This window comes from Amphiprion ocellaris, chromosome 9 (assembly GCF_022539595.1).
Source record: "Amphiprion ocellaris isolate individual 3 ecotype Okinawa chromosome 9, ASM2253959v1, whole genome shotgun sequence".
Taxonomy (NCBI): domain Eukaryota; kingdom Metazoa; phylum Chordata; class Actinopteri; family Pomacentridae; genus Amphiprion; species Amphiprion ocellaris.
The window spans coordinates 25,836,101-25,862,623 of NC_072774.1; the positions used below are offsets into that span (position 1 = coordinate 25,836,101).

A 26,523-nucleotide genomic window follows, 5' to 3' on the forward strand; every position below is an offset into this window, starting at 1 on the left:
GGATCCATGAATGCAGCCATGACTAAAACATTCCAGGGCAGCAGCATCATAACCAACAGTTGTGACTCTGGTTTTCATTTAGCTCTGCAGAGGGAGATGTTGGAGGCAGGTATATCACACAGCCTTCCTCAAATCGATTCTAAACTGTGAGGCTGTATGTAAACATTTGGGCGAACAAAAGGGATAATCTTCCATCAAGTTGCCCTTGAGCAAGACAGACAAACTTTTTGCACCTTTTATCTGTGTTTCTTTAAATAAATCCTTTTGGATGGATTTATAGATTTGCAGAGCTGTCTAAGTTTCTTCTTCCCTAAGACAGTGTCCATGTGGTTTGGTCTGATAAAAAAAAATAGTTTTAAGATGAAACCAGGATATTATGGCTAATAAATTCATAACTAAGCTTATGTATGGCAAAATCATTGATGGATTATGACTTCCATCAGAGAGATTTTGCTGACGATTTCACTGAATGACCTGGGTTTTGTTGGAGGGAGATGGTGAGAGGAGTCTCAGAGAACATGGCTTTAGAGTCTTTATGGTGCCTGATGTGGGAGAAGCTTTGTTATTCTGGGAACTGTACTGTTTTATTCCCTCGCATGCGATGTGAAAACACATGCTTCGTATAAGCACAGCGCAGTAAAAAATAAGAAGTCTCCCAGAGGCTGAATGACTGACACGCACGTTCACATGCAGATGTATTAATTCAGGCTGTGTGAAAGTGTCCAATAAGAGATGGCAGAATTTCCACACCTACCATTCATAAGAGCCATTCAGCTCAGCCGCATGGTTTAATCTTTAGCAGCTGCACCCTTTTAAGCACTTTAACGGAGATGCTGGAGCCTGAATCTATCAGACCTTCTGCTCTTCAGTCAAAATGCTGCACAAGATACAGATCATTTGTCCTGTGTTCAGACTAAAATGATTATTTCTTAAAGAGAATAAAAACATTGTTTTCTTTTCCACAGCTCAACATGTTTTGATGCAAACAGTTCAAAGTGGACTAATGTAGGAGGAGAGCTTTTTCCTTGACTCAGCTCCAGCCCCCATACAGATGCACTTGTTTTTTTGAAATCATTTCCATTCTGGAAATCATGTGCGAATGTCCACAATGAGAACATCTTCCTGCACCAAGAAAACAAACCTCTAGTTCTGATCAGCTGTGAGTTATCAGTGTATCCAGAGGCTTTGATGGGCTTTGTGGCACTTGGATTGTGAGCGATATTCTCCTCATCTTTCAGTGATCGCTGAAATACTTTGTCAAGTCTAAGAATTTTTTTTTTTTTAACTTGCTCTCTTGTGTAGGCAGCAGAGTGAAGGATGTTCTTAAGTCAGGCCTTTTGTTGAACTGTGTAGTCTTAGAGAAGGTGAAAGGTTTTGCCTGAGGAGTGCTGCATGGTGCAAGAACTGGGATCACGTTGCGTAATGAGACAGAAAGCACAAAAAAGCAAAAAAATCCAAGCTCAACATTAACATCCCAAGACGACTTGGTCAGATTGCTTGCTGAGCCAGTCGAGAGGTTTTGTGCAGCTGGTGATGGCGAAGAAAACGAAAAGAGGGAATATTAATGCAATGGAGGGGAAGCAGGGTTAGGATAAAGAAAGGAAGGGGGAGATGGAGCAAATGAGCAGAGACAGGTGAGACAAACTGGTGGACGTATCTGTGAAGTATGCAGACAAAGCCTCCAGCATCCCTTTATCCTGTATTATTTTCTCACCGCTCCATTTCTGGTTGAAGCCGAACTTGTCCTCCTACAGATTCCCCGAGGAGCTGTCATCACTGTGAGGAGGAGGCCAATCTGCCTACTGCACATAACACATGCAAACCCTGTACAAACAAACAAACACAATCTTTATCATATACTGACTCTGTTTTTTATTTTTTTCATTTTTCATTTTCTGTGACTCACTGTAATCTCACATATGCATAGAGAGTGCACACAATGTGGGTTTTTTATGCAGAAAAAGGTCAGTTGCTGCCAGTAAATTTGAGATTAATTGATTAACACAAATGACAAATATGAGTTGGAGAACTTCCTGTTTTTTGTTTTTTCTTTCCAGGACTGTTTTGCTTCTGTGTTTGCATGCATTAGTGATATAAACAATCTATGATTAGCCAGCACTGAATTAATGAATCAGTTTTTCAGCATTGGTCCTTGAATTAAAAGACCTGTCAATCACTCAAAGACAAATAGCAGTTTCTCATCTCGTGTTTTGATTTTGATTGAGATGACACTACGTTCGGATCACAAATTGTGCTTTCATGGTTCTATCATTGCTGACCTCCTCTCTCCTTCCTCGCCTTTAGACACCTTGTCTGTATCCAGTAATGACGCCCTGCAGCCCGGCTCCAGTCAGACTCTGGGTCCTCACAGCTCACCGGGTCCCAAACGTCCTGGAAACACTTTGAGGAAGTGGCTGACGAGCCCCGTGCGGCGGCTCAGCTCCGGCAAAGCTGACGGCCACGTCAAGAAGCTCGCCCACAAGCACAAGAAGAACCGTGACGGCACCAGGAAGAACATGGACACGATTCCCGGCTCGCAGAAGGACTCCGACGACAGCGCCGCCACACCACAGGACGAGACCCTGGAGGAGGTAAGAACACGCGCTGTATAACTGTGGATAACCCAGACCCTGTCCGAACAAGCAGACCCAGTTTTGATGCTTGCCTGCTTTCTCTCCAGCGTATGCGTAATGAGGGCCTGAGCAGTGGTACTCTGTCCAAGTCTTCCTCATCAGGCATGCAGAGCTGTGGTGAGGAAGAAGGAGAGGAAGGAGCTGATGCTGTTCCTCTACCTCCCCCGATGGCCATCCAGCAGCACAGTCTGCTGCAGCCCGACTCCCAGGACGACAAGGTGGGTCGCACAGCGCAATTTAAATACATGTATACACTTAAAGTATATAACTATATATGGTGACAGATGGTGGTATACAGAAAAACCAATGCACAGTATCACAACAACATATAAATGTTGTGAATTTAAGCTTGTCTATTACAGAACAGATGATTTATAAAGTGATTTAAATGAACCCCACATAGTTTTGGGCTCATGTGGATAATGATGGCACACAAAAACAGATGCATTATTTAGGGAGACACTTGCTCATGTAAAAAATAATAATAATAAAATAGATAAATTTGGGCACATACAAGAAAAATTCTTCTTCATAAGACTTTAAGATTTGCTTTTATACATCTAAAAAACATCAATATATTTGTTCTTTCAAAAATTGCTCATTTCTTAAATGTTTTGTCTACATTAATTATTAAATAATGCAGCCAGACTTGCATTAGGATCTTTAGAGAGGTGTATGTACATCAGTTACACAAATAAATCTTTATTTTGGCACTAACAGCTCTTCTTTTCTTCTCTTATTATTTCAATGATTGCATGTTCCTTCCTTCAGCATTATGTTGATTTCTGTTCTGCCTCTCTTCTGTCCCAGTTTCCCTATCTCTCCATGTAAAACCACTTCATCATCTTCACTGTGGATCCTTCTTCATTTTGCTTTTTTTCTTTTTGTTCCTATTACTAAATGTCATTCCCTTGGAATGTTATTGTTTTCCTGTTGCTGAAGTGAATACTCCATTCTCACGTCTCTGTAGTAATGAGGTGTTTGTGGGACTGAATGGTTACGTACAGAGGATCCTGTTAAATCTGTCCCTGCCACTGTGCCTTAGCGTTGATGCAAACATTTCTGTCCAATGGAGTATTAAGCAACACTGTTTGCTGTATAAAAGTTGTTTGACCAATCATGGTGCAGGTGCTTGAAGAGCACTCCAGTCCCAGAGTTTGCCCTTGACCTGAACCTGCCTCATAACCCCTGCTTACCCGAAACCAGCCTGTGATTGGCTCCAACTTGGCCCCTAATTAACCCTTTTATCAGGGAGATCACAGGCACCAAGTTCTTATTGGGACATGTGGAATATTGGGGTCCAAACACAACAATGGTGAGCCTGATGACATACACAGTAGCAGTCACTGAGAATATATGACTCCTGTACGCATGCAGCTCGCCAACTTTTACATCTGCCACGTTTTGCACATCAGCAATTCATTTTCTTTCTCTTCTCTCTGTTTTTCAGTCGGCGTCTCGCCTGTCGGCTCGTCCCAATAGCTCAGAGACACCCAGTGCTGCTGAACTGGTCAGCGCCATCGAGGAGCTGGTGAAGAGCAAGATGGTGAGATGGAAATCATAAACAACACTCGCATGTACTTGCAAATGTGCCACACTTGTACACAAAGCAGTTCTGATAGATGTCCGTAGAAGCACACACACATTTTTTTTCTGGTGTTGGTGACAGAGAATGACATAATGGCCAACTAGTCATCTGTCAGAACTGTGACTAACTGAGCCAGCTGTCTCAACAAATGGGCCAATATCCCCGACATACTAATGCCCACTGGCCTACATACATGCGTTATAAAGATAAATAAACAAAACACACTGTTTTGGGACAGTTATTTTTTCGACTTCATTCATTCTTAACCCCTTCTCTGGTCTGTACTCGTCTTTCCACAGTCCCTGGAGGATCGTCCCAGTTCTCTCTCAGTGGAACAAGGCGACAGCAGCTCTCCTTCCCTCAACCCCTCCGATAACTCCCTCCTCTCCTCCTCCTCACCCATCGACGAGCTGGATGAACGCAAATCTGGCTTCTTCAAGAGAAGACAGTGAGTTACAAGCCTGTGTCTTGTTAGCAATTTGATAAACAAAAGCTGTTTGAGCACAGTCAGTTAATCATGTGTGCTTATATGGAGCATTTCTGATGTTCATCCACCGCTAAGCATTACATTTGAATTACACAGTGACAATTTCTGTTTTCTGTCTCTCAGTTATGTACTTCTGGAGCTGGTGGAGACTGAGAGGGACTATGTCAGAGACCTGGGATCAGTGGTGGAGGTAAAAAAAAAATATATATATATATATGATCAAGCTATTAAATTATCTTGAAATAACTTTTTACACATAGTTTGGCAATGTCACTGTGTGTTTTTTCAAATTAGTCTACTTTCCTTTCTTTTAGGGCTACATGAGCAGGATGAAAGAGGAAGGCGTTCCAGATGACATGAGAGGAAAAGACAAGATCGTCTTTGGAAACATCCATCAGATCTATGACTGGCACAAAGAGTATGCAAGAGTCTTCTTTGGTTTACATATCCTGGAAATTCTACTACAAACAGAAAAATGCAATTAACCCTCTGAACCCCAAACTGCCTCAGACTGGTTAGACAGGAACACTATCGTTAAAAAAAAAAAAAAAAAAAAAAGCAGAAATTACAGTTTTTGTCTGACCCACAAACAGTAAAAGATAGAAATAATCTGATTTTCTAATTTCTTAGAATTCTTGAACTAATCATCTGTGACATGTTGTTCTATTGAAAGTCTTAGCCAAATTTAAGCTTTAAATCATAATATTTTATCAAAATATTTTAAAAATCATCAACCTACTCTAACCAGATTCTATAAAAAAATAAACTAAGAATTCTGCACTCCTCAGTGCAACCATGAAGTCATTAGTGACTCAGCTGCTACCAACAGTCATTTAACAAAAATTCATGGACTTTTCAGCTGAATTGCTCTAAACTGTAGGCTGTGTTTACATAGAGCAGATAAGAGACAAATATGGAAACAAAATAAGAATTTAAGTCGTAAAATTTACAAGGCATATAGAGCTCGTTTTCTCCAACATTGATAGCACTTGGAACAATTAAGGTGAGGCCTTTTTTTTTTTTTTTTTTCAATTTTGCAAAATGTATAGTCAAAGAAATGTAACGGGAGCAAAAAACACATAGAAACTGCTTTGGGTTCAATGGGTTAATGTTATCTGTCCAAGCGTAAACTAAATATATTAAAAAAACAACATACTAATAATTTAAAAACTAGTCTAGTTAAAAAAATAGTCTACATCATGTTCTTTGGCCGGCAAATATAATGTTCTTTGGAAGGTTAAAGCATGTCTTTCTGTCTTTATCCGTTCACAGTTTTTTCCTGGGAGAACTTGAAAAGTGTTTGGAGGATCCTGACAGGCTGGCTCCTCTATTTGTCAAACAGGTAGAAACTGTTAACATTTGTTTTGTTTCGTGGCTGTATCTTCATTTAATTGGATTTCAACAAGAGCAAAGAAATCATATCTTGTATCTTGTCACATTTTTTTCTGAAAATAAAAATGACCCTTGTTTTCTGGTTTTGTTCTGTTCACAGGAGCGGAGGCTGCACATGTATATTGTGTACTGCCAGAACAAGCCGAAATCTGAGCACATTGTGTCAGAGTATATTGACACCTACTTTGAAGTAAGATTTGAAATCATTTCCCTGCTTCCACTAACAACATAATGTCTGTATCATGTCTTAATATGATAAGTATTCCCTGAAGATAACATGGTTTTATCTTTCATCAGGACCTGAAGCAGCGATTGGGACACAGATTGCAGATCACCGACCTGCTAATCAAACCTGTCCAACGCATAATGAAGTACCAGCTACTCCTGAAGGTACATTCTGCAGTGTGTGTTAATCTGCAGGGTGCACTCAGGGAAAACTAAAAGTGCTCTTCCTATTGAACATATAGGGTGAATCAGCACAGTCAACATTTGTCTGAGCATTTTCATTTCTTCATAGGATCTTCTCAAAATTTCCAAGAAGGCTACAGTGGATACGGCAGAGCTGGAGGTACAGTAACACAAACTACCCAGGCTCCAGCGCAAACTTTGTCAAAATGATGGCAGTGTCTTGTGTGTGCCTCTATCTGAGCTTGATTATAACACTTGATTACTTTCTACTTGACTTTCATGCAAGCACTTTGTCTTAAAGTTTGTTTTGCTCTGATGTTCCTTTGCAGAAAGCAGTAGAGGTGATGTGTGTCGTCCCCAAGCGCTGCAATGACATGATGAATGTTGGACGTCTCCAAGGCTTCGATGTGAGTCTGTGATTGTCTGTAGAATAAGATGTTAATGTAAAGATTTTGTCCTGCAGAAATGAATTTCAAGTTTCAGTTATCTGCCACCAGGTGTCAGTGTGCACTCATTTTTGAAGATATGAGTAGCGTAGGTAGCTTGTTAGACACTTTTGTCCCTTTTTTTTCTTGTCTGCTTCAAGGTGAAGTTATGAAAACTACTTATTAAAGCTGAAAAGTCCATGCTGTCCTCCACTGTTGTACCTTTCTTCTGATTCCTCTGCTCTTCTTCTCTGTTCAGGGTAAAATTGTGGCTCAGGGCAGATTGCTTCTCCAAGACACCTTCATGGTTTCAGACCAGGATGGAGGACTCTTGTCAAGGATGAAAGAGAGGAGAGTCTTTCTGTTTGAGCAGATAGTTATCTTCAGTGAGCCCCTGGACAAAAAGAAGGGCTTCTCTACTCCTGGCTACCTCTTTAAGAACAGCATCAAGGTGAGTGCAGCTCAGTTAAATCCGCTGATAGCCACTGTTAGAGCTAAATGTAAGCCTGCTAATGTTAACTAACATAATTGGATTCTGTGCTCATTTAATGTGAAGTCTACTTCTTTCATCAAGACACTCAAAATCCTTCTCTTCTCCTCTATTGCTCCTTTTCTGTCCCATCACCCCAGGTGAGCTGGTTGGGTTTAGAAGAAAATGCAGAGGACCCCTGTAAGTTCACATTGACCTCCAGATCATCTAGTGGTAATATGGAGAGATACACGCTCCATTCAACCAGCCCCGGAGTCAGTCAAGTCTGGATCCATCAGGTCAGCCAGATACTGGAGAACCAGCGCAATTTCCTCAATGGTAAGAGAATGTTATGCTCATTTATGTGCACACAAAATGAATAGCTTACAGTATATTGTTGCTGGAGTTAGTTCTTTGGTGTAAGAGGAGTGTTAGTTTTGAGTTTGCAGGAGTGCCTTTGAACTTTTTCAACCCCTGTGACAGGAAATAATTTCACTTTGGAAATATGAATTGGAAACTCTTACCCGTTGTGCTCTCCCACAGCTTTGACATCGCCCATTGAGTACCAGAGGAACCATGTGGGTGGTGGCGGGCCCAGTGGTCCACCCAGCAGTAGCAGCAGTAGTACTGCAGGCCTCCCAGGAGGCAGCAGCTCCAACAGTACCTCCAACATGGGAGGAGGAGGTGGCGGCGGCTCTGGAGGATCAGGGGGAAGCTCCTCCTCCTTGTGCGGCCCTCGCTCCCGACCCTCCCGCATCCCCCAGCCATCCTCACGTCTCCCCCAGCCTGTCCACCACCACCATCCCCCGGGCCCTGAGGGGCCCGACAGATCAGCAGGTATGTGGTCACCCTGCCACCCCCAGTCCCTCCCTTCTAACCCCTATTCAGACAGCACAGCAAATGGAGAGCTTTTAGCCTCGGAGGTCCCTAAAATGAGGATGCTGGACAGTCCTCATGGAAGTAACAGTAACAACAGTAACAGGCCAGCAGGTAACAGGGACAGCAGACAAGCTCTTGGAGGCTACGAAGAGACACAGAAGCATCCTGTAGCTGGTATTCTACAGATGCCAGTGGCTCCTCTGAATTTTCCTCTTAAAAGCCCTCGAGTTGGGACAGTTTCTCCACTGATTTCACCTCAGACTCCTGGAGGAAAGGAAGCATGTGTACCCTCCAGCCCCGCTCATAAAGGCAACGCTCTCTGGGCTATAGTCCCTGCAGTCCCTCCCTCTCCTGCCAGCAGGCCTGGCTCCTTCTCTTACCCCAGTGACAATGGTGGTGGAGGTGATTCTTTGGGCAGAGGAAACCACGGGACATCCTCTCATCACCGCCACTCCAACAGTAAGGACATAGACCGCATGAGCACCTGCTCCTCCACCAGTGAACAGTCCATACACTCCACCCAGAGCAACGGGGTAAGATGCCAAGTCGAGGCCCAGGCTTCCCGAGGCCTACAGCTTCTCACTAGTCACTAACCCTCACTGACCGGCTGTCAGTCAGTCAACCAGCCGCTGGCTCTGAGAATGGCTTGTACATGCAACGATTACTACTGCTGAAACACTGACTGACTGAAGATTAACGCCTATCTGAGTGCACTAACTTCACCAACAGTGTGCAAGACTTTCCTGGCTCTCCCAGAATGTACTAACAGTGTGGATCTGACCCATAGAGCAGCTGAAGTATCTGCCTTTTAAGAATCTCTCTAGGCTTCAGTATTTGTTTGCTTTTTAACTGTAGCTACTAGGCACTAACCGCTACCGAATGGTTATAAAAACACCATTTCTCCTTTTTCCATTCATTCTTCTGCTGGAACATTCTCAAGCGGAAATAACTGACCTCTGCTCAGAATATATGAGGAGCTCTTTCACATCTTAACACCTTTCTTGTTTTTTTTCCTGTAAGATGACTTTGACTCTACAAATGTTAATCATGACTTCACCGTCTACTGTTTGTTTCCTGCGGCCCACTCTCTTTCTCTGACAGTGTCTTCTATATGTCTTCTTGAAAATAGCTTTTTGCTTCAGCTTCACTCTGTCCATAGAAACATAAAACTCTGTATTTCAGCATCTCTGGCCTGAGGATTATAACATCTGCTTTAAAACTTCTCACTTTTGTCAGTCACCTATCTAGACATGAACAAGTGTTTTTCATACTTATGCAAAGCTAAAAAAAAATAAAAAGGCATTTGCAATGCTTCCATTGCTGCATGCATTTAGCATATTAGCAATGTCATTTTTATGTGTGTGTTCCTGTCAGCCAAATCAACACATTTGATTGGTGGGAAGTAACACTTCTATACTTCCTTTTTCGTGTTGAATGTGTTGGTTGGTGTGTATGCATGCAATGTTATGTTGTGCTGTGTTTTGAATAGTGTTGCGTGACTAAAGTTTTCCAACTTCCCTCCCTGACAGAGTGAAAGCAGTAGCAGCAGCAGCATGTCCACCATGTTGGTGACCCAGGACTATGTGGCAGTGAAGGAAGATGAGATCAGTGTGGTGCAGGGTGAGGTGGTCCAGATGCTAGCCAGCAATCAGCAGAACATGTTCCTGGTGTACCGGGCGGCTAACGAGCATTGCCCTGCCGCTGAGGGCTGGATCCCTGGCTACGTATTAGGACACACCTCATCCTGCATCACACCCGAGCTCCCTGAAGGCACCATCAAGTAAGAATAAGTGACAAAAAAACACTCCTTTATCCCAAAAATAGAGTAATAAAACCAAGCAGTTGCAAATATAATGATTTAGAATGCAACACACGACAGCTGTGATTATGCAAAGCTTGAATTAAAAGTGAAACTTCTCCCTTTTGGTCTCGTTTGGTTCAGAAAATCCTTATCATGGCACACAGCGCTTCGTATCCGCCGTAAGTCTGAGAAAAGAGACAAGGAGGGCAGGAAACTGGAGAATGGCTACCGCAAGTCTCAGGACAGCCTGGCCAACAAAGTCTCTGTCAAGGTAGAAAGTGTCAAGAGAACATTTTCCTGAGCTAAAGTCCATTTGTCGTCTGTCCATTTATTTTACATTTTAATTTGTGCAAGAAGTGTGATTTTGTCCTTAAAATTTCATTTCAGCTTCTGAATCCCAACTTCATCTATGATGGTATGTGAATTTTGTTTATTACTGTTATTGTTGTCAACCACAGAGTAAATGTGCGAGCCTGTGTGTATGAAAGATAAAGGAAGTGAAAAAAAGAAGTGACTCATAAACTGTACAAATGCATTCATCTATTTGAATGAACTCAATATATTTCTTTTCATAATTCCCCACATTATCACCTTTATGTCAACTTGAAAACTTTTGATGTGGGATTAAGATGCCAAACTTTACCCTCCACTTTGTGCAGCTCCTCCAGAGTTCCTTATTCCTGTTACTGATGCAGCATGTGAGAGAGATGAGAATGTCACTCTGAGGTGTAAAGTGTGTGGTCGACCTCGAGCATCCATCACTTGGCGTGGACCAGACAGCAACACTCTGAGCAACAACGGACACTACAACATCACGTACAGGTGACAGGATGTGTACTGAGTTACTATTTGTTTACCAGCATTGCAACAATAACAGTGTTTTTTTTTTTTTTTTTAAGAATAAACCAGTCGATCCCTATTAAACTATTGTTGCTACACTCACCCAAACTTTACATCTGCCTGCCTGGTGATAATGCAAATGTGCTGTTAAAAGACGCATTTAAAGACACAGCAGGGATGTAGTGGGAGCTCAAGGGGTTCATAGATATGCAGCCATAATTCTGAGAAATATACTGTACATTTGGCATCTTGTGTCATCATTACACTGTCTCATTGGTTAATTTTTTGCTTCTACAGTGAGACAGGAGAGGCTTCCCTGCGTATCCTGGCAGCGTCTATGGAGGACAGTGGCGTCTACACCTGCGTTGCCACAAACATTGCAGGAACAGTCACCTCCTCTGCCAGCCTGCGAGTGTCAGGTGAGAATCCTGTCATTTTAAAAAATAAACATTAACTATTTGTTTGCGTTTTTGTGTGAGTTCTAGGCCTTACTTATTGTGAATACAATATATGTTTTCAGGAAGCCCTGATGATGGTAGTGAAGTCCTCTGGAAAAGCAACTTTGAGTCCCACTACACTGAAATTTCAGAGCTAGGAAGGTAATAATAAGCAATAATAAATTGTAAGTCTGTTACATGGTGCTCCTTGACCACATCAGAGCTAATATATTCTGATATTACTACTTGTGATGACAGTTGCACTAAAGTTATATTTGGATAATTAAGGATTTTCATTTCTTACCTTCACTACATGAGGTATGTATTGTGGTAAGCCTGATTTCTGCTCCACAGGGGTCGCTTCTCCGTGACTAAGCGGTGCGACCAGAGGGGGAGTAAACGCACAGTTGCAGCAAAACACGTTAACAAGAAGCTGTTGCGCCGAGAACAGGTTCTGCAGGAGATCCGACTCCTGCAGACTCTGGATCATCCCAACTTGGTCAAACTGCTGGACACATATGAGACGGCCAATAGCTACGTACTTGTACTAGAGTTGTAAGTACAGTGGTGTTTATTGATGAGTTATTTATTTTAATTGTTAGAGCACTGATACCATGCAAATTCATTGTTTGTTTGTGTTTGCAGGGCAGACCAGGGACGTTTCCTGGACTACATAGTGAGCTGGGGCAACCTGACTGAGGAGAAGGTGGCTTTATACCTCAGAGATATTCTTGAAGCTCTCCATTACCTGCACAGCTGGAGGATAGCTCACCTTGATCTCAAAGTAAACAGGCATTCTTGCATCGGTGTAGAACCAAAGGAATTATATTATTATTTTCACTATTTTGAACATGTCATTTGTTGCCTTGGTATTTGTAGGCATAAATAGCGAATGTTTTCTCAAATGTTAATATTTTGTGGGTTTTTTTTGAGGGGGTTGTATGAAAGTTAACCTTCTTAGCAAAACCAACTGTTCCAGATATCATCATGGGTTCTAGAAACTGAGTTAGCAAATGGAATGTAAACAAGTTTTCAAGTCTTCCTTTACCACCAAGCTCAACTGCTTCTTTCATTTTTCGTCTTCACAAAAATTTTCCACAATTGAAATATCGCAAGACTCAGCAAACCGCTTCAGAGATTGTAAACTGGATCTCAGTTTGGCCTCGTGGTTGTTGATAATGCTTCTCTGAGTCTGAAGTTTCCATTTCCTGTTCCTGCAGCCTGAGAACATTATGGTGGAACACGCATCTTCCCAGCCGGTTATCAAGCTGACAGACTTTGGTGATGCTGTTCAGCTGAGCCCTCCCTCCTCCTACATCCATCCTCTCCTGGGGAGTCCAGAGTTCTCTGCTCCTGAACTGGTCCTGGGTCAGCCTGCCTCACTGATGTCTGACCTCTGGAGCTTAGGTCTGTAGAGAAACCCCACATACAGCATTTGAAATGTCATACATTGGATCCTAATCTTTGGTATTTATACAGTATAGGAATAATTTAGCAGTAAGTGGTTAAATTTTATAGCAATTCAAAATTTTTGAGGCATCAGATGAGATTCTTCTGTGGCAGATTATATGTTTCCTCATTAACGTACCTAAAAGAGAACACAATCAAGAAAAGTTTGAAGTGAATTATCTGGTGAAGGCTTGTTTTAGCAGTTTCAGTGTCATATAGAAGATAGAATAGAAATGCTGTATTGATCCCCAAGGGGAAATTCTGTTGTTACAGCAGCAAGCAGAAAGAATAAAGTGACCACCACCACAAATACAAATAAGTAAGCAGATATATCTGGTAAAGTCAGGCAAAAAAAAAAAAAAAGAAATAAGAAACATATACAGTACAAAATGCACAATTCAGTGCAAAATGTAAAATAAAAATTTAAAATATTGTATAATATATATAATACACCAGCTCTTTGTATGACTATATAATATAAATGTCTGTTAATTAAAACAATTCATATCCCATCTTGCCTGTAACTAATTGGCTCAGTGACCAGCTGATTAATGATTAATTTACTAGTATATTCATGGCCTGTATGACTTTCAGGGGTCGTGACTTACGTTGTTCTGAGCGGCGCTTCTCCCTTCCTTGATGAGAGTCTGGAGGAGACTTGTCTGAACATCTGTCGCCTGGACTTCAGCTTCCCTGAGGACTACTTCCAGGGTGTGAGCCCAGCTGCCAAGGACTTTGTTGGCCTGCTGCTCCAGGGCGAGCCGGAGCGTCGTCCCTCTGCGGTGTCCTGCCTGCAGGAGCCTTGGCTCCAGCCTCGAGATGTGCTGAGCAGAGACAATGGACACGACACCTTAAATCACTCGCAGCCACCAGCAATGTCACCGTCTCCGAATCATTACAGCACACACCTGGACACCTCCAGGCTCATTTCCTTCATCGAGAGGCGGAAACACCAGAACGACGTTCGACCCATAGGCACCATTAAAGCCTTCCTTCACAGCCGCCTGCTCAACCACATTTGACAAAATGGTCACCGGGTAGACCAGGAGGAATTCCTGCCGATGCTGCTCTTGGTTCAGTTGATCCTTGTTGAAAACCTACTGAGAGGACCACCAGCGACATGTCCACTATGATCCCTTCTTCCCGCACTACGCCACAGAAGTCCTGCTGCTGCTGCTGACTGACTGACCTCTGCCCATAAACCCTTTGACTCTCCCCTCCTTAACCCTGGCATATTGTCATTATGCCTGCACAACAATGAATTGTTGGAATCTGTTTGAGATTTCAAACCTTGACTCAGCAGGGAGAAAACCGAGCTTTCTCAACAAGCTAACGTGAGCAAGTCTTGCGTTTTGGACAGTGTTAAACAAAGAAAATAGAATACTGTATAATAAGAATAATTCAGGCTGCTTTCGGTTGAACACAAGAAAATGTTTTTTTGTAACGAGAGATTACTTTTTGTAAATGAAACCATGTACAGTGAGGAAACAGAGAACTGTCTTTATTCATACCTTTTGGAAAACAAAGGGTAGTTAGTGAGTAGAACGAACACAAGAGAAACAAGATGTGTGGATAAAGTGGCGCCCGTCAGCAGGGTCCACTGATTCTGGAACAAGACGTGACTACCAAAACCATGTTTTCCAGAAACACACTAAGGTTACACTCAGTGCAATAGTTTGCTTATCTTTATTCACCCACTTCAGTTTTAACGGTTAAATAATTTCAGTTTGTGACACTAAGAAAACTAACTTGAACAAGCGTTAAAGCCATTTGGCAAAAAGCGTATTCGGCAAAGCTTCTCAGATTTCTGCCTGCGTCCGCCTTATTTGTAAATAATGTTTTCCTGCATTTCCTTCTCATTTTGAAGAATTTATCTCAAACGAACAAAAGCTATTTCATTTGCCGAGTATTAGTGAGTTCATGCAGTACGGTGAGTCACTCCCTGCAGACCCTCAGCGGCTGGATTCCCACTATGAACAAACCGCTACTAGAAATGCACTCGTATTTTGCATCAGTTCTCATGTGCAATGTTGCAGCTTTAACATTTATGCAACTATTTATGAAGACTTGTGTTGTAGCCGTATTCTTAAAAAGGCATGTACGTACCTGGTACTGCAATAGATGTCTGTATTGTGTTAACTCTTATGTATTAAGTTCAGTATTAATATCTGCAAAACCCCGAGACAAAGGAGGGTTTTTTGGAAATAATGTATAAAAATGTGTATCTATAAAGTATAGGCACTTATGCTTTCATTTTGTCCTTGTTATGTTACTTATTTTCTGTAACAATACCAAAGTTGGCTATGCTTTCTTTTCCTGCTAATATGTGTTTTGTTTTTTGTTTTTTTAATGATTTTTTTCATGTTAAGTTATAGCAGAACACACTGAGCCCAGACATACGAGTGTTTACAAAAGTTCAGTGTGGCTTTATTTATTCTTATTGTAATAAGAAACTTTTTGGTGGTTTATTGCTGAAAAAAAATAATATTTCACTTGTCTTTTTTCAATCTGTGCACAAAGTGGTTTGCTGTGTGAGTTTGTTTGGCTTTTGTAGGTAGATACTGGTGTATGTTGCTAGATTTTTTAGCATCTCAGTTTGACATCATAAGACAGAATTGGTTGACATCTTCACCAAGGAATTGGGTTGGGAAAAATGCTGATTTAAGGCCAGTTCACCGTGGACTGCACTGGAGAATACATTAAAGCTGTTGGGAGACGACCAAATCTGGTGCTCCAACACTTCAAATATATCCCCTCGATAAACATCCATCAGCATTAACAGATATCTGCCATGAAAGAGGTCTCTGCCACTTATTTTTATTTCAATGAGTTGATGTCTTTAGGTTAAGAAGTTGTTGAAAGCTTCTTTTTTTTTTTTAAGTGCCAGTTGAGTGAGTCGACCTAGTGAGGTGGGTGAAACTAAAAAACGTGCATTTTTTCTTCTATTATTTGAAGGTTGTAAGAGTTACCGTCAGACAATATGATTTATCGTTGAAGAAGTCGATAACATGTTGAGTTTATGACTCTTGTTCGTCTGTACAGTCCTTTGTCTCTCATTCTGTGTCATTTTTATTTATTAGTGTTGGTTTCCCAAAATCATGATGTTAATCGCTCTGTCGAGTTTTTCTGAAAGCGTACTCGTGGCAGAATATGATAAAAGTGATTAACTGCCTTTGGGAAACCCGGCTTAGTCATGATGTAAACATGTACAGAGAGGGTCGGGCAGCTCGCCCCCACCCAGGATGTAAACCTCATAACTGTCACATTTTAAATACACCTACAACAAGACTGCAGCAATGTCATCTTGAATGTCTTATTATGACTTATTTTTACTTTTGCATGTATATTTCTTTGTACAGAGAATTGTGTTTACATGTTACTATGTGTTGTAAATAATTTATTTTGTCCTCTGTTATTTTGCCATTAAACGTACAAGGAACAAGTGGTATTACTGAGGCTTTGTCTAAAGTCATGTATGTGTGTGCGTAAAGTATTTTCAAATACACCCACATATGAAACTGTAGTTTGCCTTGAAACTATTATTATTCATTTATTGTTTCCTATAACCTAAGAGAGGTGGAAGCCAAAACAATGCTCCATTCCCGGCATGAGCAGAAAGCAGGAAAAACCCTTGAAAAAAATAAAAATAAGACAATGAAAAACCATTCCTAGTGAATAAAAACAGCAATAGTAAACAACTTCAAACTGTCACATAGAGCCTTTCTGGTTTTCATTTCAAACTAAGGCCTGTGGGAGAAACATCTTCACAATGTGGTTTTAATACGTAAAGGTGAACATGATGAATCTGATATTGAGAACAACAAGGGAAAGTCCTTTGTATTTAACAATGAAAACCAAGATGAGAAGATAAATACTAAGATGTGTACAGTAATACAATGTGAATGTATTTACTCTGATGAAGATCTGTGCATGTGATAACCTATAAAAAGGAACCAGAACAGGGGTGTTGCTGATCTTATCAGTTCCCGGCGGATGCTGCTGCTACTGCTGCTGCTGCTGCGCATGAACCAGAGTGTGCAATGACTGTTATGTCAGTTTCCCCACCTCCTTATTCTGCTTCTAATGTTAGTCACTTATGGTTTCTTAGAACAAAAACAGAAGTTTCCATAAAGACCTTTTTTTTTTTTTTTTGCACTGATGTACATAAGATGATTTTCTTCCTCACGCATTTGTCATTTGTAGAAACCATAAAAAATGTTTAAGTAGAGGTAAATTACTGTGCAGCTGCAGTCTTGGGGACTGAACAGCTTCAAATACTGATAAAATGGAAGCTTTGTTGTTTATGTTGGCACGACTAACGACTAATTTGACCGCTCACCTGCATGTCTGTAAAGGATGAAACTGGGAACTGTTTTTCACACGATGTGCAAAAGAAATGCTCTTATCAGGTGTGAAATCCATTTAGATTCTCATAGAAAAGCAGTAGCAACAATCTTGCATGAAACCACAGAGGACATATCTGTGCAATCACTACAGACAATCTTGTGATCAACATCTCACGCAAGAGCTGTGAAGTGTAAAGGTGTTGCATGCTGGCATAGTGTTCTTTTCTTTTCATATTTGCATCTTCTGTTTTGTCTTGTGAATTTGGTTGAACAAGGCCTCTGTTTTAGGTAACAGCAAAGTTGCCTTGTGCACATTCACAAGTGGATGGGACTTTATAATAGATATTAAGTGTCACTATAGCAATAATATAATGCATTATAATGTATTAATAAGAAAACTATTAAAATGCCCACACATCTGCTTACAAACTACCTCACAAACCATTTGGCACAGGTTTTTGTATACTAAAGAAAATGCTAAAGCGGGAGACTTTAAAACATTAACGCTGAGTTATTTCTTTGACTGTTCCTAGAAATCTGACACTATTTCCCCGTTCGTGAAATCTCACCTTCATTAGCTTCTGGGCAGCCATCCGTCTCCTTCGCCCACAGAATTCAGCATTCACTCATACCCAGACATCCATGTCTGACTGTGTTTTAAAACTATGAGAAAGACCGTGAAAGGGATTTTCTCGGTACCTTTTGAAAAATACCTAGAAAGTTAACCTCCGTGCAAAAAAAAATGATGTGATAGAAACAGATACACCAACAGATCGCATGGTCATACAACAAGACTGTTATCAATAATGGACTTACAGTAGAGGAGAAAAAAAAAATCTGGTTGCACAGTAAAACCACTAGATGGCAGTATAGAACTTATATTGTAGGCAAGAGTTTGATGACCACATGTATGAAACAACTGTCAGTGCACCAAGTCACATTCTACATTAAAGTAGTACCAGCATGTCTAATTGTACAAAGTAAGGAAAGAATCTCCCACAATATGAAACCTGGTGATTAAGAAGGAGAATAACATTCACACCTTTAAGACGTTTCCTTCTAAGTATAGTATGATATTGCCCTGCATCAAACCTGTCAGCCTGTCTGTGTAAAGGGATTTACCGAGCAGAGTTTCAGGAGCATTTTCACAGTGCAAAAAAAACAGTTCAAATTCAAATTAAGTTAGGTTTCTTACTTTCTATTATCAAACACAACATTTTTCAGTTAGTTAAGCAAGGCTGTTATTATCAGACATATAATTATGCAACAAGACCAAGTTCAACTAATTTTATTTTCATGCACAAGTGCAGTTTAGGCACATCTGCAGTCCTCTGAGCCAAAAGTCAGTCCGAAACTGGTATATTTGTTTTTTTTTTCTATATTTTTTTACCCTGTCATGCCTTTTAACTTTTTTTGTGTTGTTGCAGTCTTTATATTTCTCATTTCTGAAACCCAATTATTTACATGCAGCATGTATTCAGCTACACAGTATTGACTGCACTGTGGGGCACAACCCGTTCACGCCTCAGCAGTTTGACAGGCACACCATGCAAATTTATCTGCCATTTTTTGATGCTCATTTAAATTGCATGCAGCCATGTTGCAGCTTCAGGCGCCTCTGAAACTTGAAAACTTGAAATGGCGCTGTGTTGATGTCTAGTAGCGCTCTACAACTCTTAAACTTCTTCGAGAGGCTGCATCTTCCACGCTCCTCCTCCCACTGCTGCTGTAGATCACATTATACAATGTAAGCCTGGTTCTTTCAAGTACAATAGCTCCTATACATGGCAATGCCTCTAATTTACCTGAAAATAATCACCACAGTTGCTGAACATGGGGTTCAGATCTAGGCTTTAATTAGGCCATTCCATAGCCCCTAATTTCTTCTTTTTCATCAATTTCTTCGCAGATTTGATACCATTGTCTTATTTAAAGATTTGCTAGATGGCCTTACATCATTTATAAACTCTCTTTGATATAATATGGAATTCCTTGTTGAGACTGTGAGCTGCCCAGCAAAGTAACCCCAAACCATAACACTTCCACCACCATTCGTCAAAGCTGGTTTGAGGTTTTTCTCCTCAAAATGTGTCTTTGATCTGCATCAAATATGTCAACTGTAACTGTGCCAAGCAGTTCTATCTTTGGTTCATCCATCTTTGCTTATATATTGGTCAGCAATATGTGCAACCTGTGCTACCTTGTTCTGATTGTAGACACAAACAGTTGCAGAGTTACATGCAGACGATGTGATGAAACTTTGACATTGTGACCCTGAGGTATACACAATCTTTTAGTTTATCTGACAGCCCTTTAGTATGATGTTACCACAAACTTCGACAGCAAAGACAACACTAGAACCAAGATGTCAGAGGTTTAAATGTGACAGGTTTTCAAGGTTGCTAAGTTCATAGCAGTTCTGTGGAAGTGGCTTTCTGTGGCTTCGTGACATGCTCTTAAGAGATATAAATAACTGCTTGTGCAATCGAGGAGCCCTATCACTTGTCTTTTCTCTTTCTATGTTTTTCGTGATAAGCACATCTTTATGAATGAGACTTCACTCCACAGACCTAGGTGTCGCAAGATTAGAGCCGCTGTTCCTTTCTGACCGAGTGCCAGGCTAAGATAAACAAAATGTCGATAAGCAAGTTCCAAATAGGAAAAAAAATATAATGAACAAAGAACCAGGGAGAATAATACCGTAATATAAGGATCCAAATTTATTGAAAATGCCAATAACATGCATAAAGACAGTTGGTATGCTTAGAACATAATACAATGAAATAAAATACATAACAGCATTTAAAAAAAATTTTTTTTTTTTTTTTTTTTTTAATCATTAAAAACACCCTGATATAATTGCTGGAAATTCTGTACATGATTCAGCAGATGAAAATGTTGGCTAAAGCAATTAGGTACCTAAAGCTATTCATTTGCGGCCACAGATTTTAAAGTCAGTTTACTTGTCAATGTAGCTTGTCCTCGTTGTGTGGGAGCAGTTGTAGAATGTCAGTGACTCTGTTTTTATTTTACAGGATATTTTGACAATGTTCACATTTTGTCTGTATTTGATAGCAGCAGACAGGGAATGCAGGGCTGCAGAAGGGACAGTGGGATTATATGAAATAAATCATTGTTACGTGACTGCTACACACTATTCTGAAGTAACTAAACTGAATATAAGGTAATGATGTAATATCGTTTTAGAGCACTAGTTTCAGTGGTGTGGTGTACTGGTTTACATGCTCCACTTTTCTTCTAAATGTGTCATGCAGTGTGCAACTCACAGCTGTCTGGTCTACACTGGTCCCTTTAAAGTGTTGGTCTTGTTTTGATCTTGGTCGTGACTCATGGCTTTGATAAGACTATAATGATAAAACAGTGCATCCAGGCTGTCTGCATTTCTAATCTGAAGTATATTGCTTAATTTATGTCTTACTTTTTTCTTTGAAATCTACAGGAAGTTGTTGTTTTTTTAAATGGCCTATTTTGTGTGATGCTGATTAATTTCTTAAGAAATATTGCAAAAACATAAATTCATTCTACAGTGTCTTTACTCGGATGTGCACAGAGACTGCAAAGGGTAAACTGACTACTTGGTTACATACTTCCTCTTTCAGGTTGTGGTTTTCTTTGGGCTGAGGTAAAGTGCAAATTGTCTGCTAAACATGCTATGAAACTTGTACCACTAATGCTGCCTGCTGCACTTTTTGCTGTGCAAGTGACTGTTGCACACAAAGTGGTTGCAACTGTGAAAGTGGCCATCACATTGAAATAAAACTTAATTTTTGCTTTTCTTTCATAGCGGTGTTTACACCATTTGAAGACAAAGAAATAGTTGGTATCTCAGTAGGCCTCTGGCTTGTTGCAGTGAACCTGCTGTTTCTTTTCACAGCTGATGATTAAATGAGGTTGCTGAAGCTGCTGATGTTAGTGCTGTGGACACCTGTTGCAGTTGACACAGTTTCACACTGACTTTCAGCCAGTAACGTGTGATTTTAAAAGGAAAACAAAATATAATTCAAAATAATTTGTGCCCCATCATTGCTGCAGGTGCAGAGACAATCTGTCTCCTTGTCACTTCTACGAATAAACTAGAGTATTCTAAATCATATTTACAGTGCAGTTACATTAATCTTATACAATGTGAAGTGCTTAATGAAGTATATAGTAGAAAAAATACATGGTTGAAACAAAGGAATATTGTAAGCAATAAGGCATATTAAATTATTTAGGGTTTGCTTTTATGTTGTATATATTTTAGGGTGTGTTATATAGTCTATTTTCAATGCTGCTTTTTGGAGAGTACCAAACTGATTTTCATTGTTTTCTGTAACAGTCACAACAAAGATCTATTCTATTCTAAATATGTACATGTACTTAATTCACATTCTCTTAACCTTGTGCAAAAACATAAAACTTACACCATCATTAACCTAAACCTAAATCTAACTCCTAAAATAACCTGTAAGAAGTGAGAATTAGCTAGAATTGCCTCTTTAAGTCGTAAATCAAAGGAAAACACAGAACCAAAGCGACACCTCATAGTCCCAGTTTACACAGCGGTGCTCCTCTCGTACACACTGCTGGTCTGGGAGTAGACTGATGCTAAGCTTCTGTCCTGTGGTATGTAGACCTTGATTATCTGGCACAGTGTGCAAGGAGCTCTGTTCACCAACCTCAGCAGCTGTCTCCTGAACTTCTCCCCAACAAACACATACAGGATGGGATTGAGGCAGCTGTGAGAGTAGGCAATGGCTTCTGTGACTTGTAAAGCCAATTTGATGGCTTTGCTGCTTTCGCATCCTGAGTGGATGCCCAGTAGCTCCAGAGCTTTGAAGAACGATGCAATGTTGTAGGGAATCCAGCAGCAGAAGAAAACAGCTACCACCGTGAGAACTAAGCGGATAGCCTGCTTCTTGGATGACTGACTGTACAGCAGCTTCCAGATGATCTGTGAATAGCAGAAGCCCATGATGAAAAATGGGACAAATAAGCCCAAAATGTTCATTTTAAAAAGGCTGAAGATTCTCCAGAAGTGAATGTTGTAAGAAGTCGTTTTGGGATATTCAGGGAAGCAATACTGAGACATGTTGGTGGTAGTCTGCTGCTTGAGATAAAGCAGGTCAGGAAAAGAGGCCAAAAATCCAGCCACCCATGTAACAGTGGCTGCAACCATTCCAAAGGTCCTAGTGCGGGCTCTCATGGCGTAAACAGCGTGCACTATAGCCAGGTACCGGTCGATGCTCATGAGACTGATGAAAAAGATCCCACAGTAGAAGACAATGTGATATATGCCCAGGACCACCTTGCACATAGCATCCCCAAACAACCACTGGTCCCGGGCTTGGTGGGCCAGGAAGGGAAGGGAACAAACCAAGAGAAGGTCAGCGAAGGCCAGGTTCAAAAGGCACACGTCAGTCATGCTGCGGAGTCGTACGCCACAAACGATGACCCAGATGACCAGGGAGTTACCCAGAAGGCCCAGGAGAAAGAAAATGGAGTAGAGGACTGGAAGGAAATGGGCCCCATGTTTGTCATATTCACATATCCCAAAGTCCCCTTCCAGATAGTATTCCTCATACTCATAGGTGGTGCTGTCATCATAGAGGGATGTTGTAGTATACCTGGTAGGAAACGAACCCAAATGATTAGATGTTTAGTGGCCTGTATACAGTAGAAGCACTTAAATCTATGAACAAAAGTTGGAATAACACCAGGAGCACTGAGACGTAGCATCCAAAGTTGTTCTCACCAGAAGACCTTGTTATGTAAATATATTAGTGCAATACATAATAAACCTCTAAATATGTGACAGGTCTCAAAATAAACAGAGAATTACAATTTGTAAAGCTGCAGCCTTGCGTTTGATTTTGTTATAAAGGTGGAGACACAATTCCACAGCCTCTACCAGTCAGTGTTTCAGGCAGGAACTCTCACAGTGGACCAAAGTTTGTGGATCAGTGTGAGAGACTTATTCTTTAGAGTGATAGATATCATAGAGGATGCTGTCAGTCAGAAAATTAGACACTGAAAAACAAAACTGAAATGCTCCCCCAGCTGCCAGTAAAAACCGCTAGAAGTAAAGAAGTGATATGAGGAAGGCAAGGCTGACAGAGACGCACACCAGACTTAGTGACAGACTGAGAATAAACAGAACAGCAAATGAACAAAACGTGGATGGTCAGCCATAGGTTTGGTCTCACCTTAGTAAGATTTCTTTAGATAGATTCACAGCCATGTTCAGCCTCATAAAAAAAAGACAAGAATTTGGAGGGGGGGCGGGGGCTTAAGGAGATACATCCCCTTCTTTAAGCCCATGCATTTATTCCCACTAACAAAAACATTCATGTCCAGCAGACTTTATTTTGAAAAACCACAGTGTCTCCTCCTCTCCTATGACATCCACCGTTTTTACAGCTTGGAGGAGCCAAAAGAGAAAAGGAAGAGGAGGAGGTTCAGTATTTTCAAGACATTTTTCCGCAAGAAATTTCAAAATCAAGCTAATTCTGAGTGTCTAGGTAATGTTTTTCACGTTTACTGACTGGAGTGTTGTCTCCTGTTATTCAGAATTATTGATGCTTTTAACAAAGTTCCTTCTCTAGTACATTTGATCAATGTTTTATCATTTATGGCTATAATGTGTTGAATTCTTGCTTTCAGTCAATATCAGTAACATGATAGAGAAAAACATGTTTTGTTTCATATATGCAGAAAGTTTTTAACCAGCTATTTAGTGTTTCTCACCAAATGACAAAATGAAACTTACACCCACACACCCTGTAAACTCACATTAAAGACGTCTTTCATGTACCACTAGATGTATGTGCTTCATTTGAATTGCACATTACTGTACAAACTTTGCAAAGTGCACCATTTTACAGAAGGATATTGGTGTCTTATGCACAAATCTTCTTGTGGATCAACTGGATATTGCTCAAGCTTCAGTCCAGGTACCACAGACAATATAGTCACATTGCAGACAAGAGTAGTAGTAGTATTTAGGTTTGACATCAAATGATGACGATGAGACAAGAGATCAACATTTCAGCTATTATTTCCGGGTATTTGCATTCTTCTTTTGTGATGCTTTCACCGCAGCCTCTTTCAGTTGTTTGTTTTCAGGGCTTACTCCCTTCAGTCTCCTCTTGAGCAGGTAAAATGCACCTTGATAGGGTTTAAGTCTGGAGATTGACTTGGCCAGTCTAAAACCTTTCACTTCTTGCCTTTTGTTTTTTGGCAGTGTGTTTGGGTCATTATCTTGCTGCAGGATGAAGGATCTCCCAGTTAGTTTGGTTGCATCTTTCTATTGACAGACAAAATATTTCTGTAGACTTCTGAGTTCATTTTGCAGCTGCCATCATGTTTTACATCATCAGTGAAGATTAATGAGCCCGTCCTCCGCCTTGTCTCATATTCATCGTTTGATGTCAAATCCCAAATTTTTTCAATTTACAGCGAAAATAAAGGAATTGACCTCACTGTTTCAGTACTTTTGAAGGCAAGCGCGCCATTAATATTTGAGTGTATATTAAAGAGTTGAGTTCAGATACACATGGGATGCATTATGTTCAATCTATTTTGCCAATATTCATTATACCATGCTTGATGATTTGTGCACATTTATTATAACAGCACAGCTTATTATAGTATGTTTTTGCCAGCACATTTGTGCATAAAGAGATATTACATTGTGCACAGAAATCTGCAGGCTGAGTTGACAATCCGACATATTTCAGACTAAATCGGTCCACAATTCTACAATTTCATTTAACAGATGCATTTATCCAAAGTGGCATACATCTAAGAGTAGGTACAACATAAATAAGGATGTAGTCAGGAGAAAACTATTTAATCTTTGCCCATCTGTCTGATTGAGTTCCTTTAAAAAGTCTGTCTTAAAGGAAAAGTTTCCACAATATAAAAATATTTGGCAGCACAGAAGTCCCTGAGAAGCAACCTTCATATATTTATACATATTCAAACGGGAGAGTTTTAGAAAGATAACGAGTAGTAAGAGCCTGCCTTACCTAAGTTATGCTGTGTTTTTATTTAGTTTTACTGTACATGTTAATTTTATCCTTATTCTATACAAAAGAAAATCAACATTTAGCAATATGTACATTTATTTTGGGCTCAATATGAAAATATTTAAAACACTGTAGTCATCACTGTCATTAGTACAATAAAATGCATTCTGCCCCTTATGTCCTTATACTTTAATCATATTGTGTAGTAAACCTCATAACTTCAGCCTCTTGTAATAGATGAACTAATAATAATTCTTTGTCAGAATGACCCAGCGCTAAAGTGATGGTATGGCTTTAATCTGGTCATTTCAGAACATACTGAGATGATTATCCTGACTGACTCTAATAAAGACACATTAGAAGTGACCTGTTAATTAGTATGTTAGTCTTGTCTCCCCAATTACAGAACTAAGCATGTCAAGTGTGTAAAAAAAAAAACTTTTGATGTGTTAGATACGTTACGTCACCTAAGACAACAGGATATAAGGTGAAAAAAAATGTTACCTGCTGCTATTAAAATAGCTGATTGTGGTGTTCATTCTGGATCTTAATCTGTAGAGGAAGATGAACAAATTGAAGAAATTTTCAGCGCTGCCTCCAGTTGATTATTCACGACAAACAAGACGTGAGAAATGCTTTGCCCATCAAGAAAGAGACAGGGTTAAAGTTTGAGTATCTTTTTAAGCATACTCCCATCCCCAAACCCGTTACCAAGTAACAAGTGGGCTTGTGGGCTTGGGTATGGTTTGGTTTGTAACATCCTGTTAATGCTTTTGAAACCAACATTCAAGCGAAAGAACATGCTGAGCCTCAGAACCACAAGTCCATATGTGCAATCTTTAACATGTTTTGGCCAGACCTGCAGGCGCACAGAGCTTGAGACTTGCAGAACTCTGCATGTGGTTTTGTGCATGAAAGAAGTGATACTACTGATACTGTCATCAGTGCAGTCTATACTAAGTGTGTATAGGAAGTAAAATACTTTCTCTCAGAAGGGAAAACTTCACACTAATGCCTAAATCTCAAGCTGAGATGTCACTATTGCATTTGATGGATCTTAATGTTTTTATGAATCATTTTGATTCAGTCTGTAGCTGAATTTTGGGCCTGTATGACTAAACGCTGGCTTTGCGAGTCAAATGGGTTGTTTTTATTTGATACGACTCTGCTCTGCAAACTTTTTGTCAAACAGTCAAACAATGATACGTTTCCAAGAATGACAGCGAGCATGACAATGGCTTTGTCACTTGAAGGGCTATGCCACAAAACACACACACACACACACACACACACACACACACACACACACACACACACACACACACACACACACACACAC

At 40.4% G+C, this 26,523-nt stretch overlaps 2 protein-coding genes across 11 annotated transcripts in view; one reads left to right on the forward strand and one right to left on the reverse strand.

Annotated features, from left to right (window-relative positions):
* The window catches only part of triob (trio Rho guanine nucleotide exchange factor b), a 106,149-nt gene extending 89,885 nt beyond the window's left edge, over window positions 1–16,264 (forward strand). For 5 of the 9 annotated variants that reach the window (XM_023277584.3, XM_023277585.3, XM_023277587.3 and 2 more), the window contains 24 exons: window positions 2,305–2,591; window positions 2,681–2,851; window positions 4,084–4,179; window positions 4,521–4,669; window positions 4,832–4,898; window positions 5,023–5,126; window positions 5,981–6,050; window positions 6,201–6,290; window positions 6,398–6,490; window positions 6,618–6,668; window positions 6,838–6,915; window positions 7,193–7,384; window positions 7,564–7,741; window positions 7,946–8,814; window positions 9,811–10,061; window positions 10,224–10,353; window positions 10,470–10,497; window positions 10,742–10,904; window positions 11,220–11,341; window positions 11,443–11,521; window positions 11,714–11,914; window positions 12,005–12,143; window positions 12,580–12,766; window positions 13,403–16,264. In XM_023277584.3, coding sequence (XP_023133352.2) covers window positions 2,305–2,591; window positions 2,681–2,851; window positions 4,084–4,179; window positions 4,521–4,669; window positions 4,832–4,898; window positions 5,023–5,126; window positions 5,981–6,050; window positions 6,201–6,290; window positions 6,398–6,490; window positions 6,618–6,668; window positions 6,838–6,915; window positions 7,193–7,384; window positions 7,564–7,741; window positions 7,946–8,814; window positions 9,811–10,061; window positions 10,224–10,353; window positions 10,470–10,497; window positions 10,742–10,904; window positions 11,220–11,341; window positions 11,443–11,521; window positions 11,714–11,914; window positions 12,005–12,143; window positions 12,580–12,766; window positions 13,403–13,830 — 4,223 coding nt within the window. In that variant the 3' untranslated portion in view covers window positions 13,831–16,264. Of the gene's footprint in view, window positions 1–2,304; window positions 2,592–2,680; window positions 2,852–3,404; window positions 3,948–4,083; window positions 4,180–4,520; window positions 4,670–4,831; window positions 4,899–5,022; window positions 5,127–5,980; window positions 6,051–6,200; window positions 6,291–6,397; window positions 6,491–6,617; window positions 6,669–6,837; window positions 6,916–7,192; window positions 7,385–7,563; window positions 7,742–7,945; window positions 8,815–9,810; window positions 10,062–10,223; window positions 10,354–10,469; window positions 10,498–10,741; window positions 10,905–11,219; window positions 11,342–11,442; window positions 11,522–11,713; window positions 11,915–12,004; window positions 12,144–12,579; window positions 12,767–13,402 lie in introns of those variants that run through there. The other 4 variants (XR_008602729.1, XM_023277589.3, XM_035951549.2 and 1 more) reach the window with 4 other exon arrangements.
* A 3,587-nt stretch (window positions 16,265–19,851) lies between these two features.
* cabz01093075.1 lies at window positions 19,852–25,846 on the reverse strand. 2 transcript variants are annotated; one of them, XM_023277582.3, is made up of 2 exons: window positions 25,689–25,846; window positions 19,852–22,781 (listed from the first exon to the last, which is right to left on the reverse strand). In XM_023277582.3, the coding sequence occupies exons 1-2, from the start codon at window positions 25,721–25,723 to the stop codon at window positions 21,710–21,712; spliced, it is 1,107 nt and encodes a 368-aa protein (XP_023133350.1). In that variant the 5' UTR covers window positions 25,724–25,846; the 3' UTR covers window positions 19,852–21,709. The 2 variants fall into 2 exon arrangements, with proteins under 2 accessions (XP_023133350.1, XP_035807439.1); XM_035951546.2 differs by lacking the exon at window positions 25,689–25,846 and adding an exon at window positions 23,361–24,511.
* Between the last annotated feature and the right edge of the window lie 677 nt (window positions 25,847–26,523).

Bases quoted from the DNA above. Each gene is read 5' to 3' on its own strand.
- cabz01093075.1 (XM_035951546.2), bottom strand. From the start codon at position 23,407: ATGAGGCTGAACATGGCTGTGAATCTATCTAAAGAAATCTTACTAAG. The intron at 22,782-23,360 runs GTGAGACCAAAC...GTTTCCTACCAG, and splicing joins TCTAAAGAAATCTTACTAAG to GTATACTACAACATCCCTCT.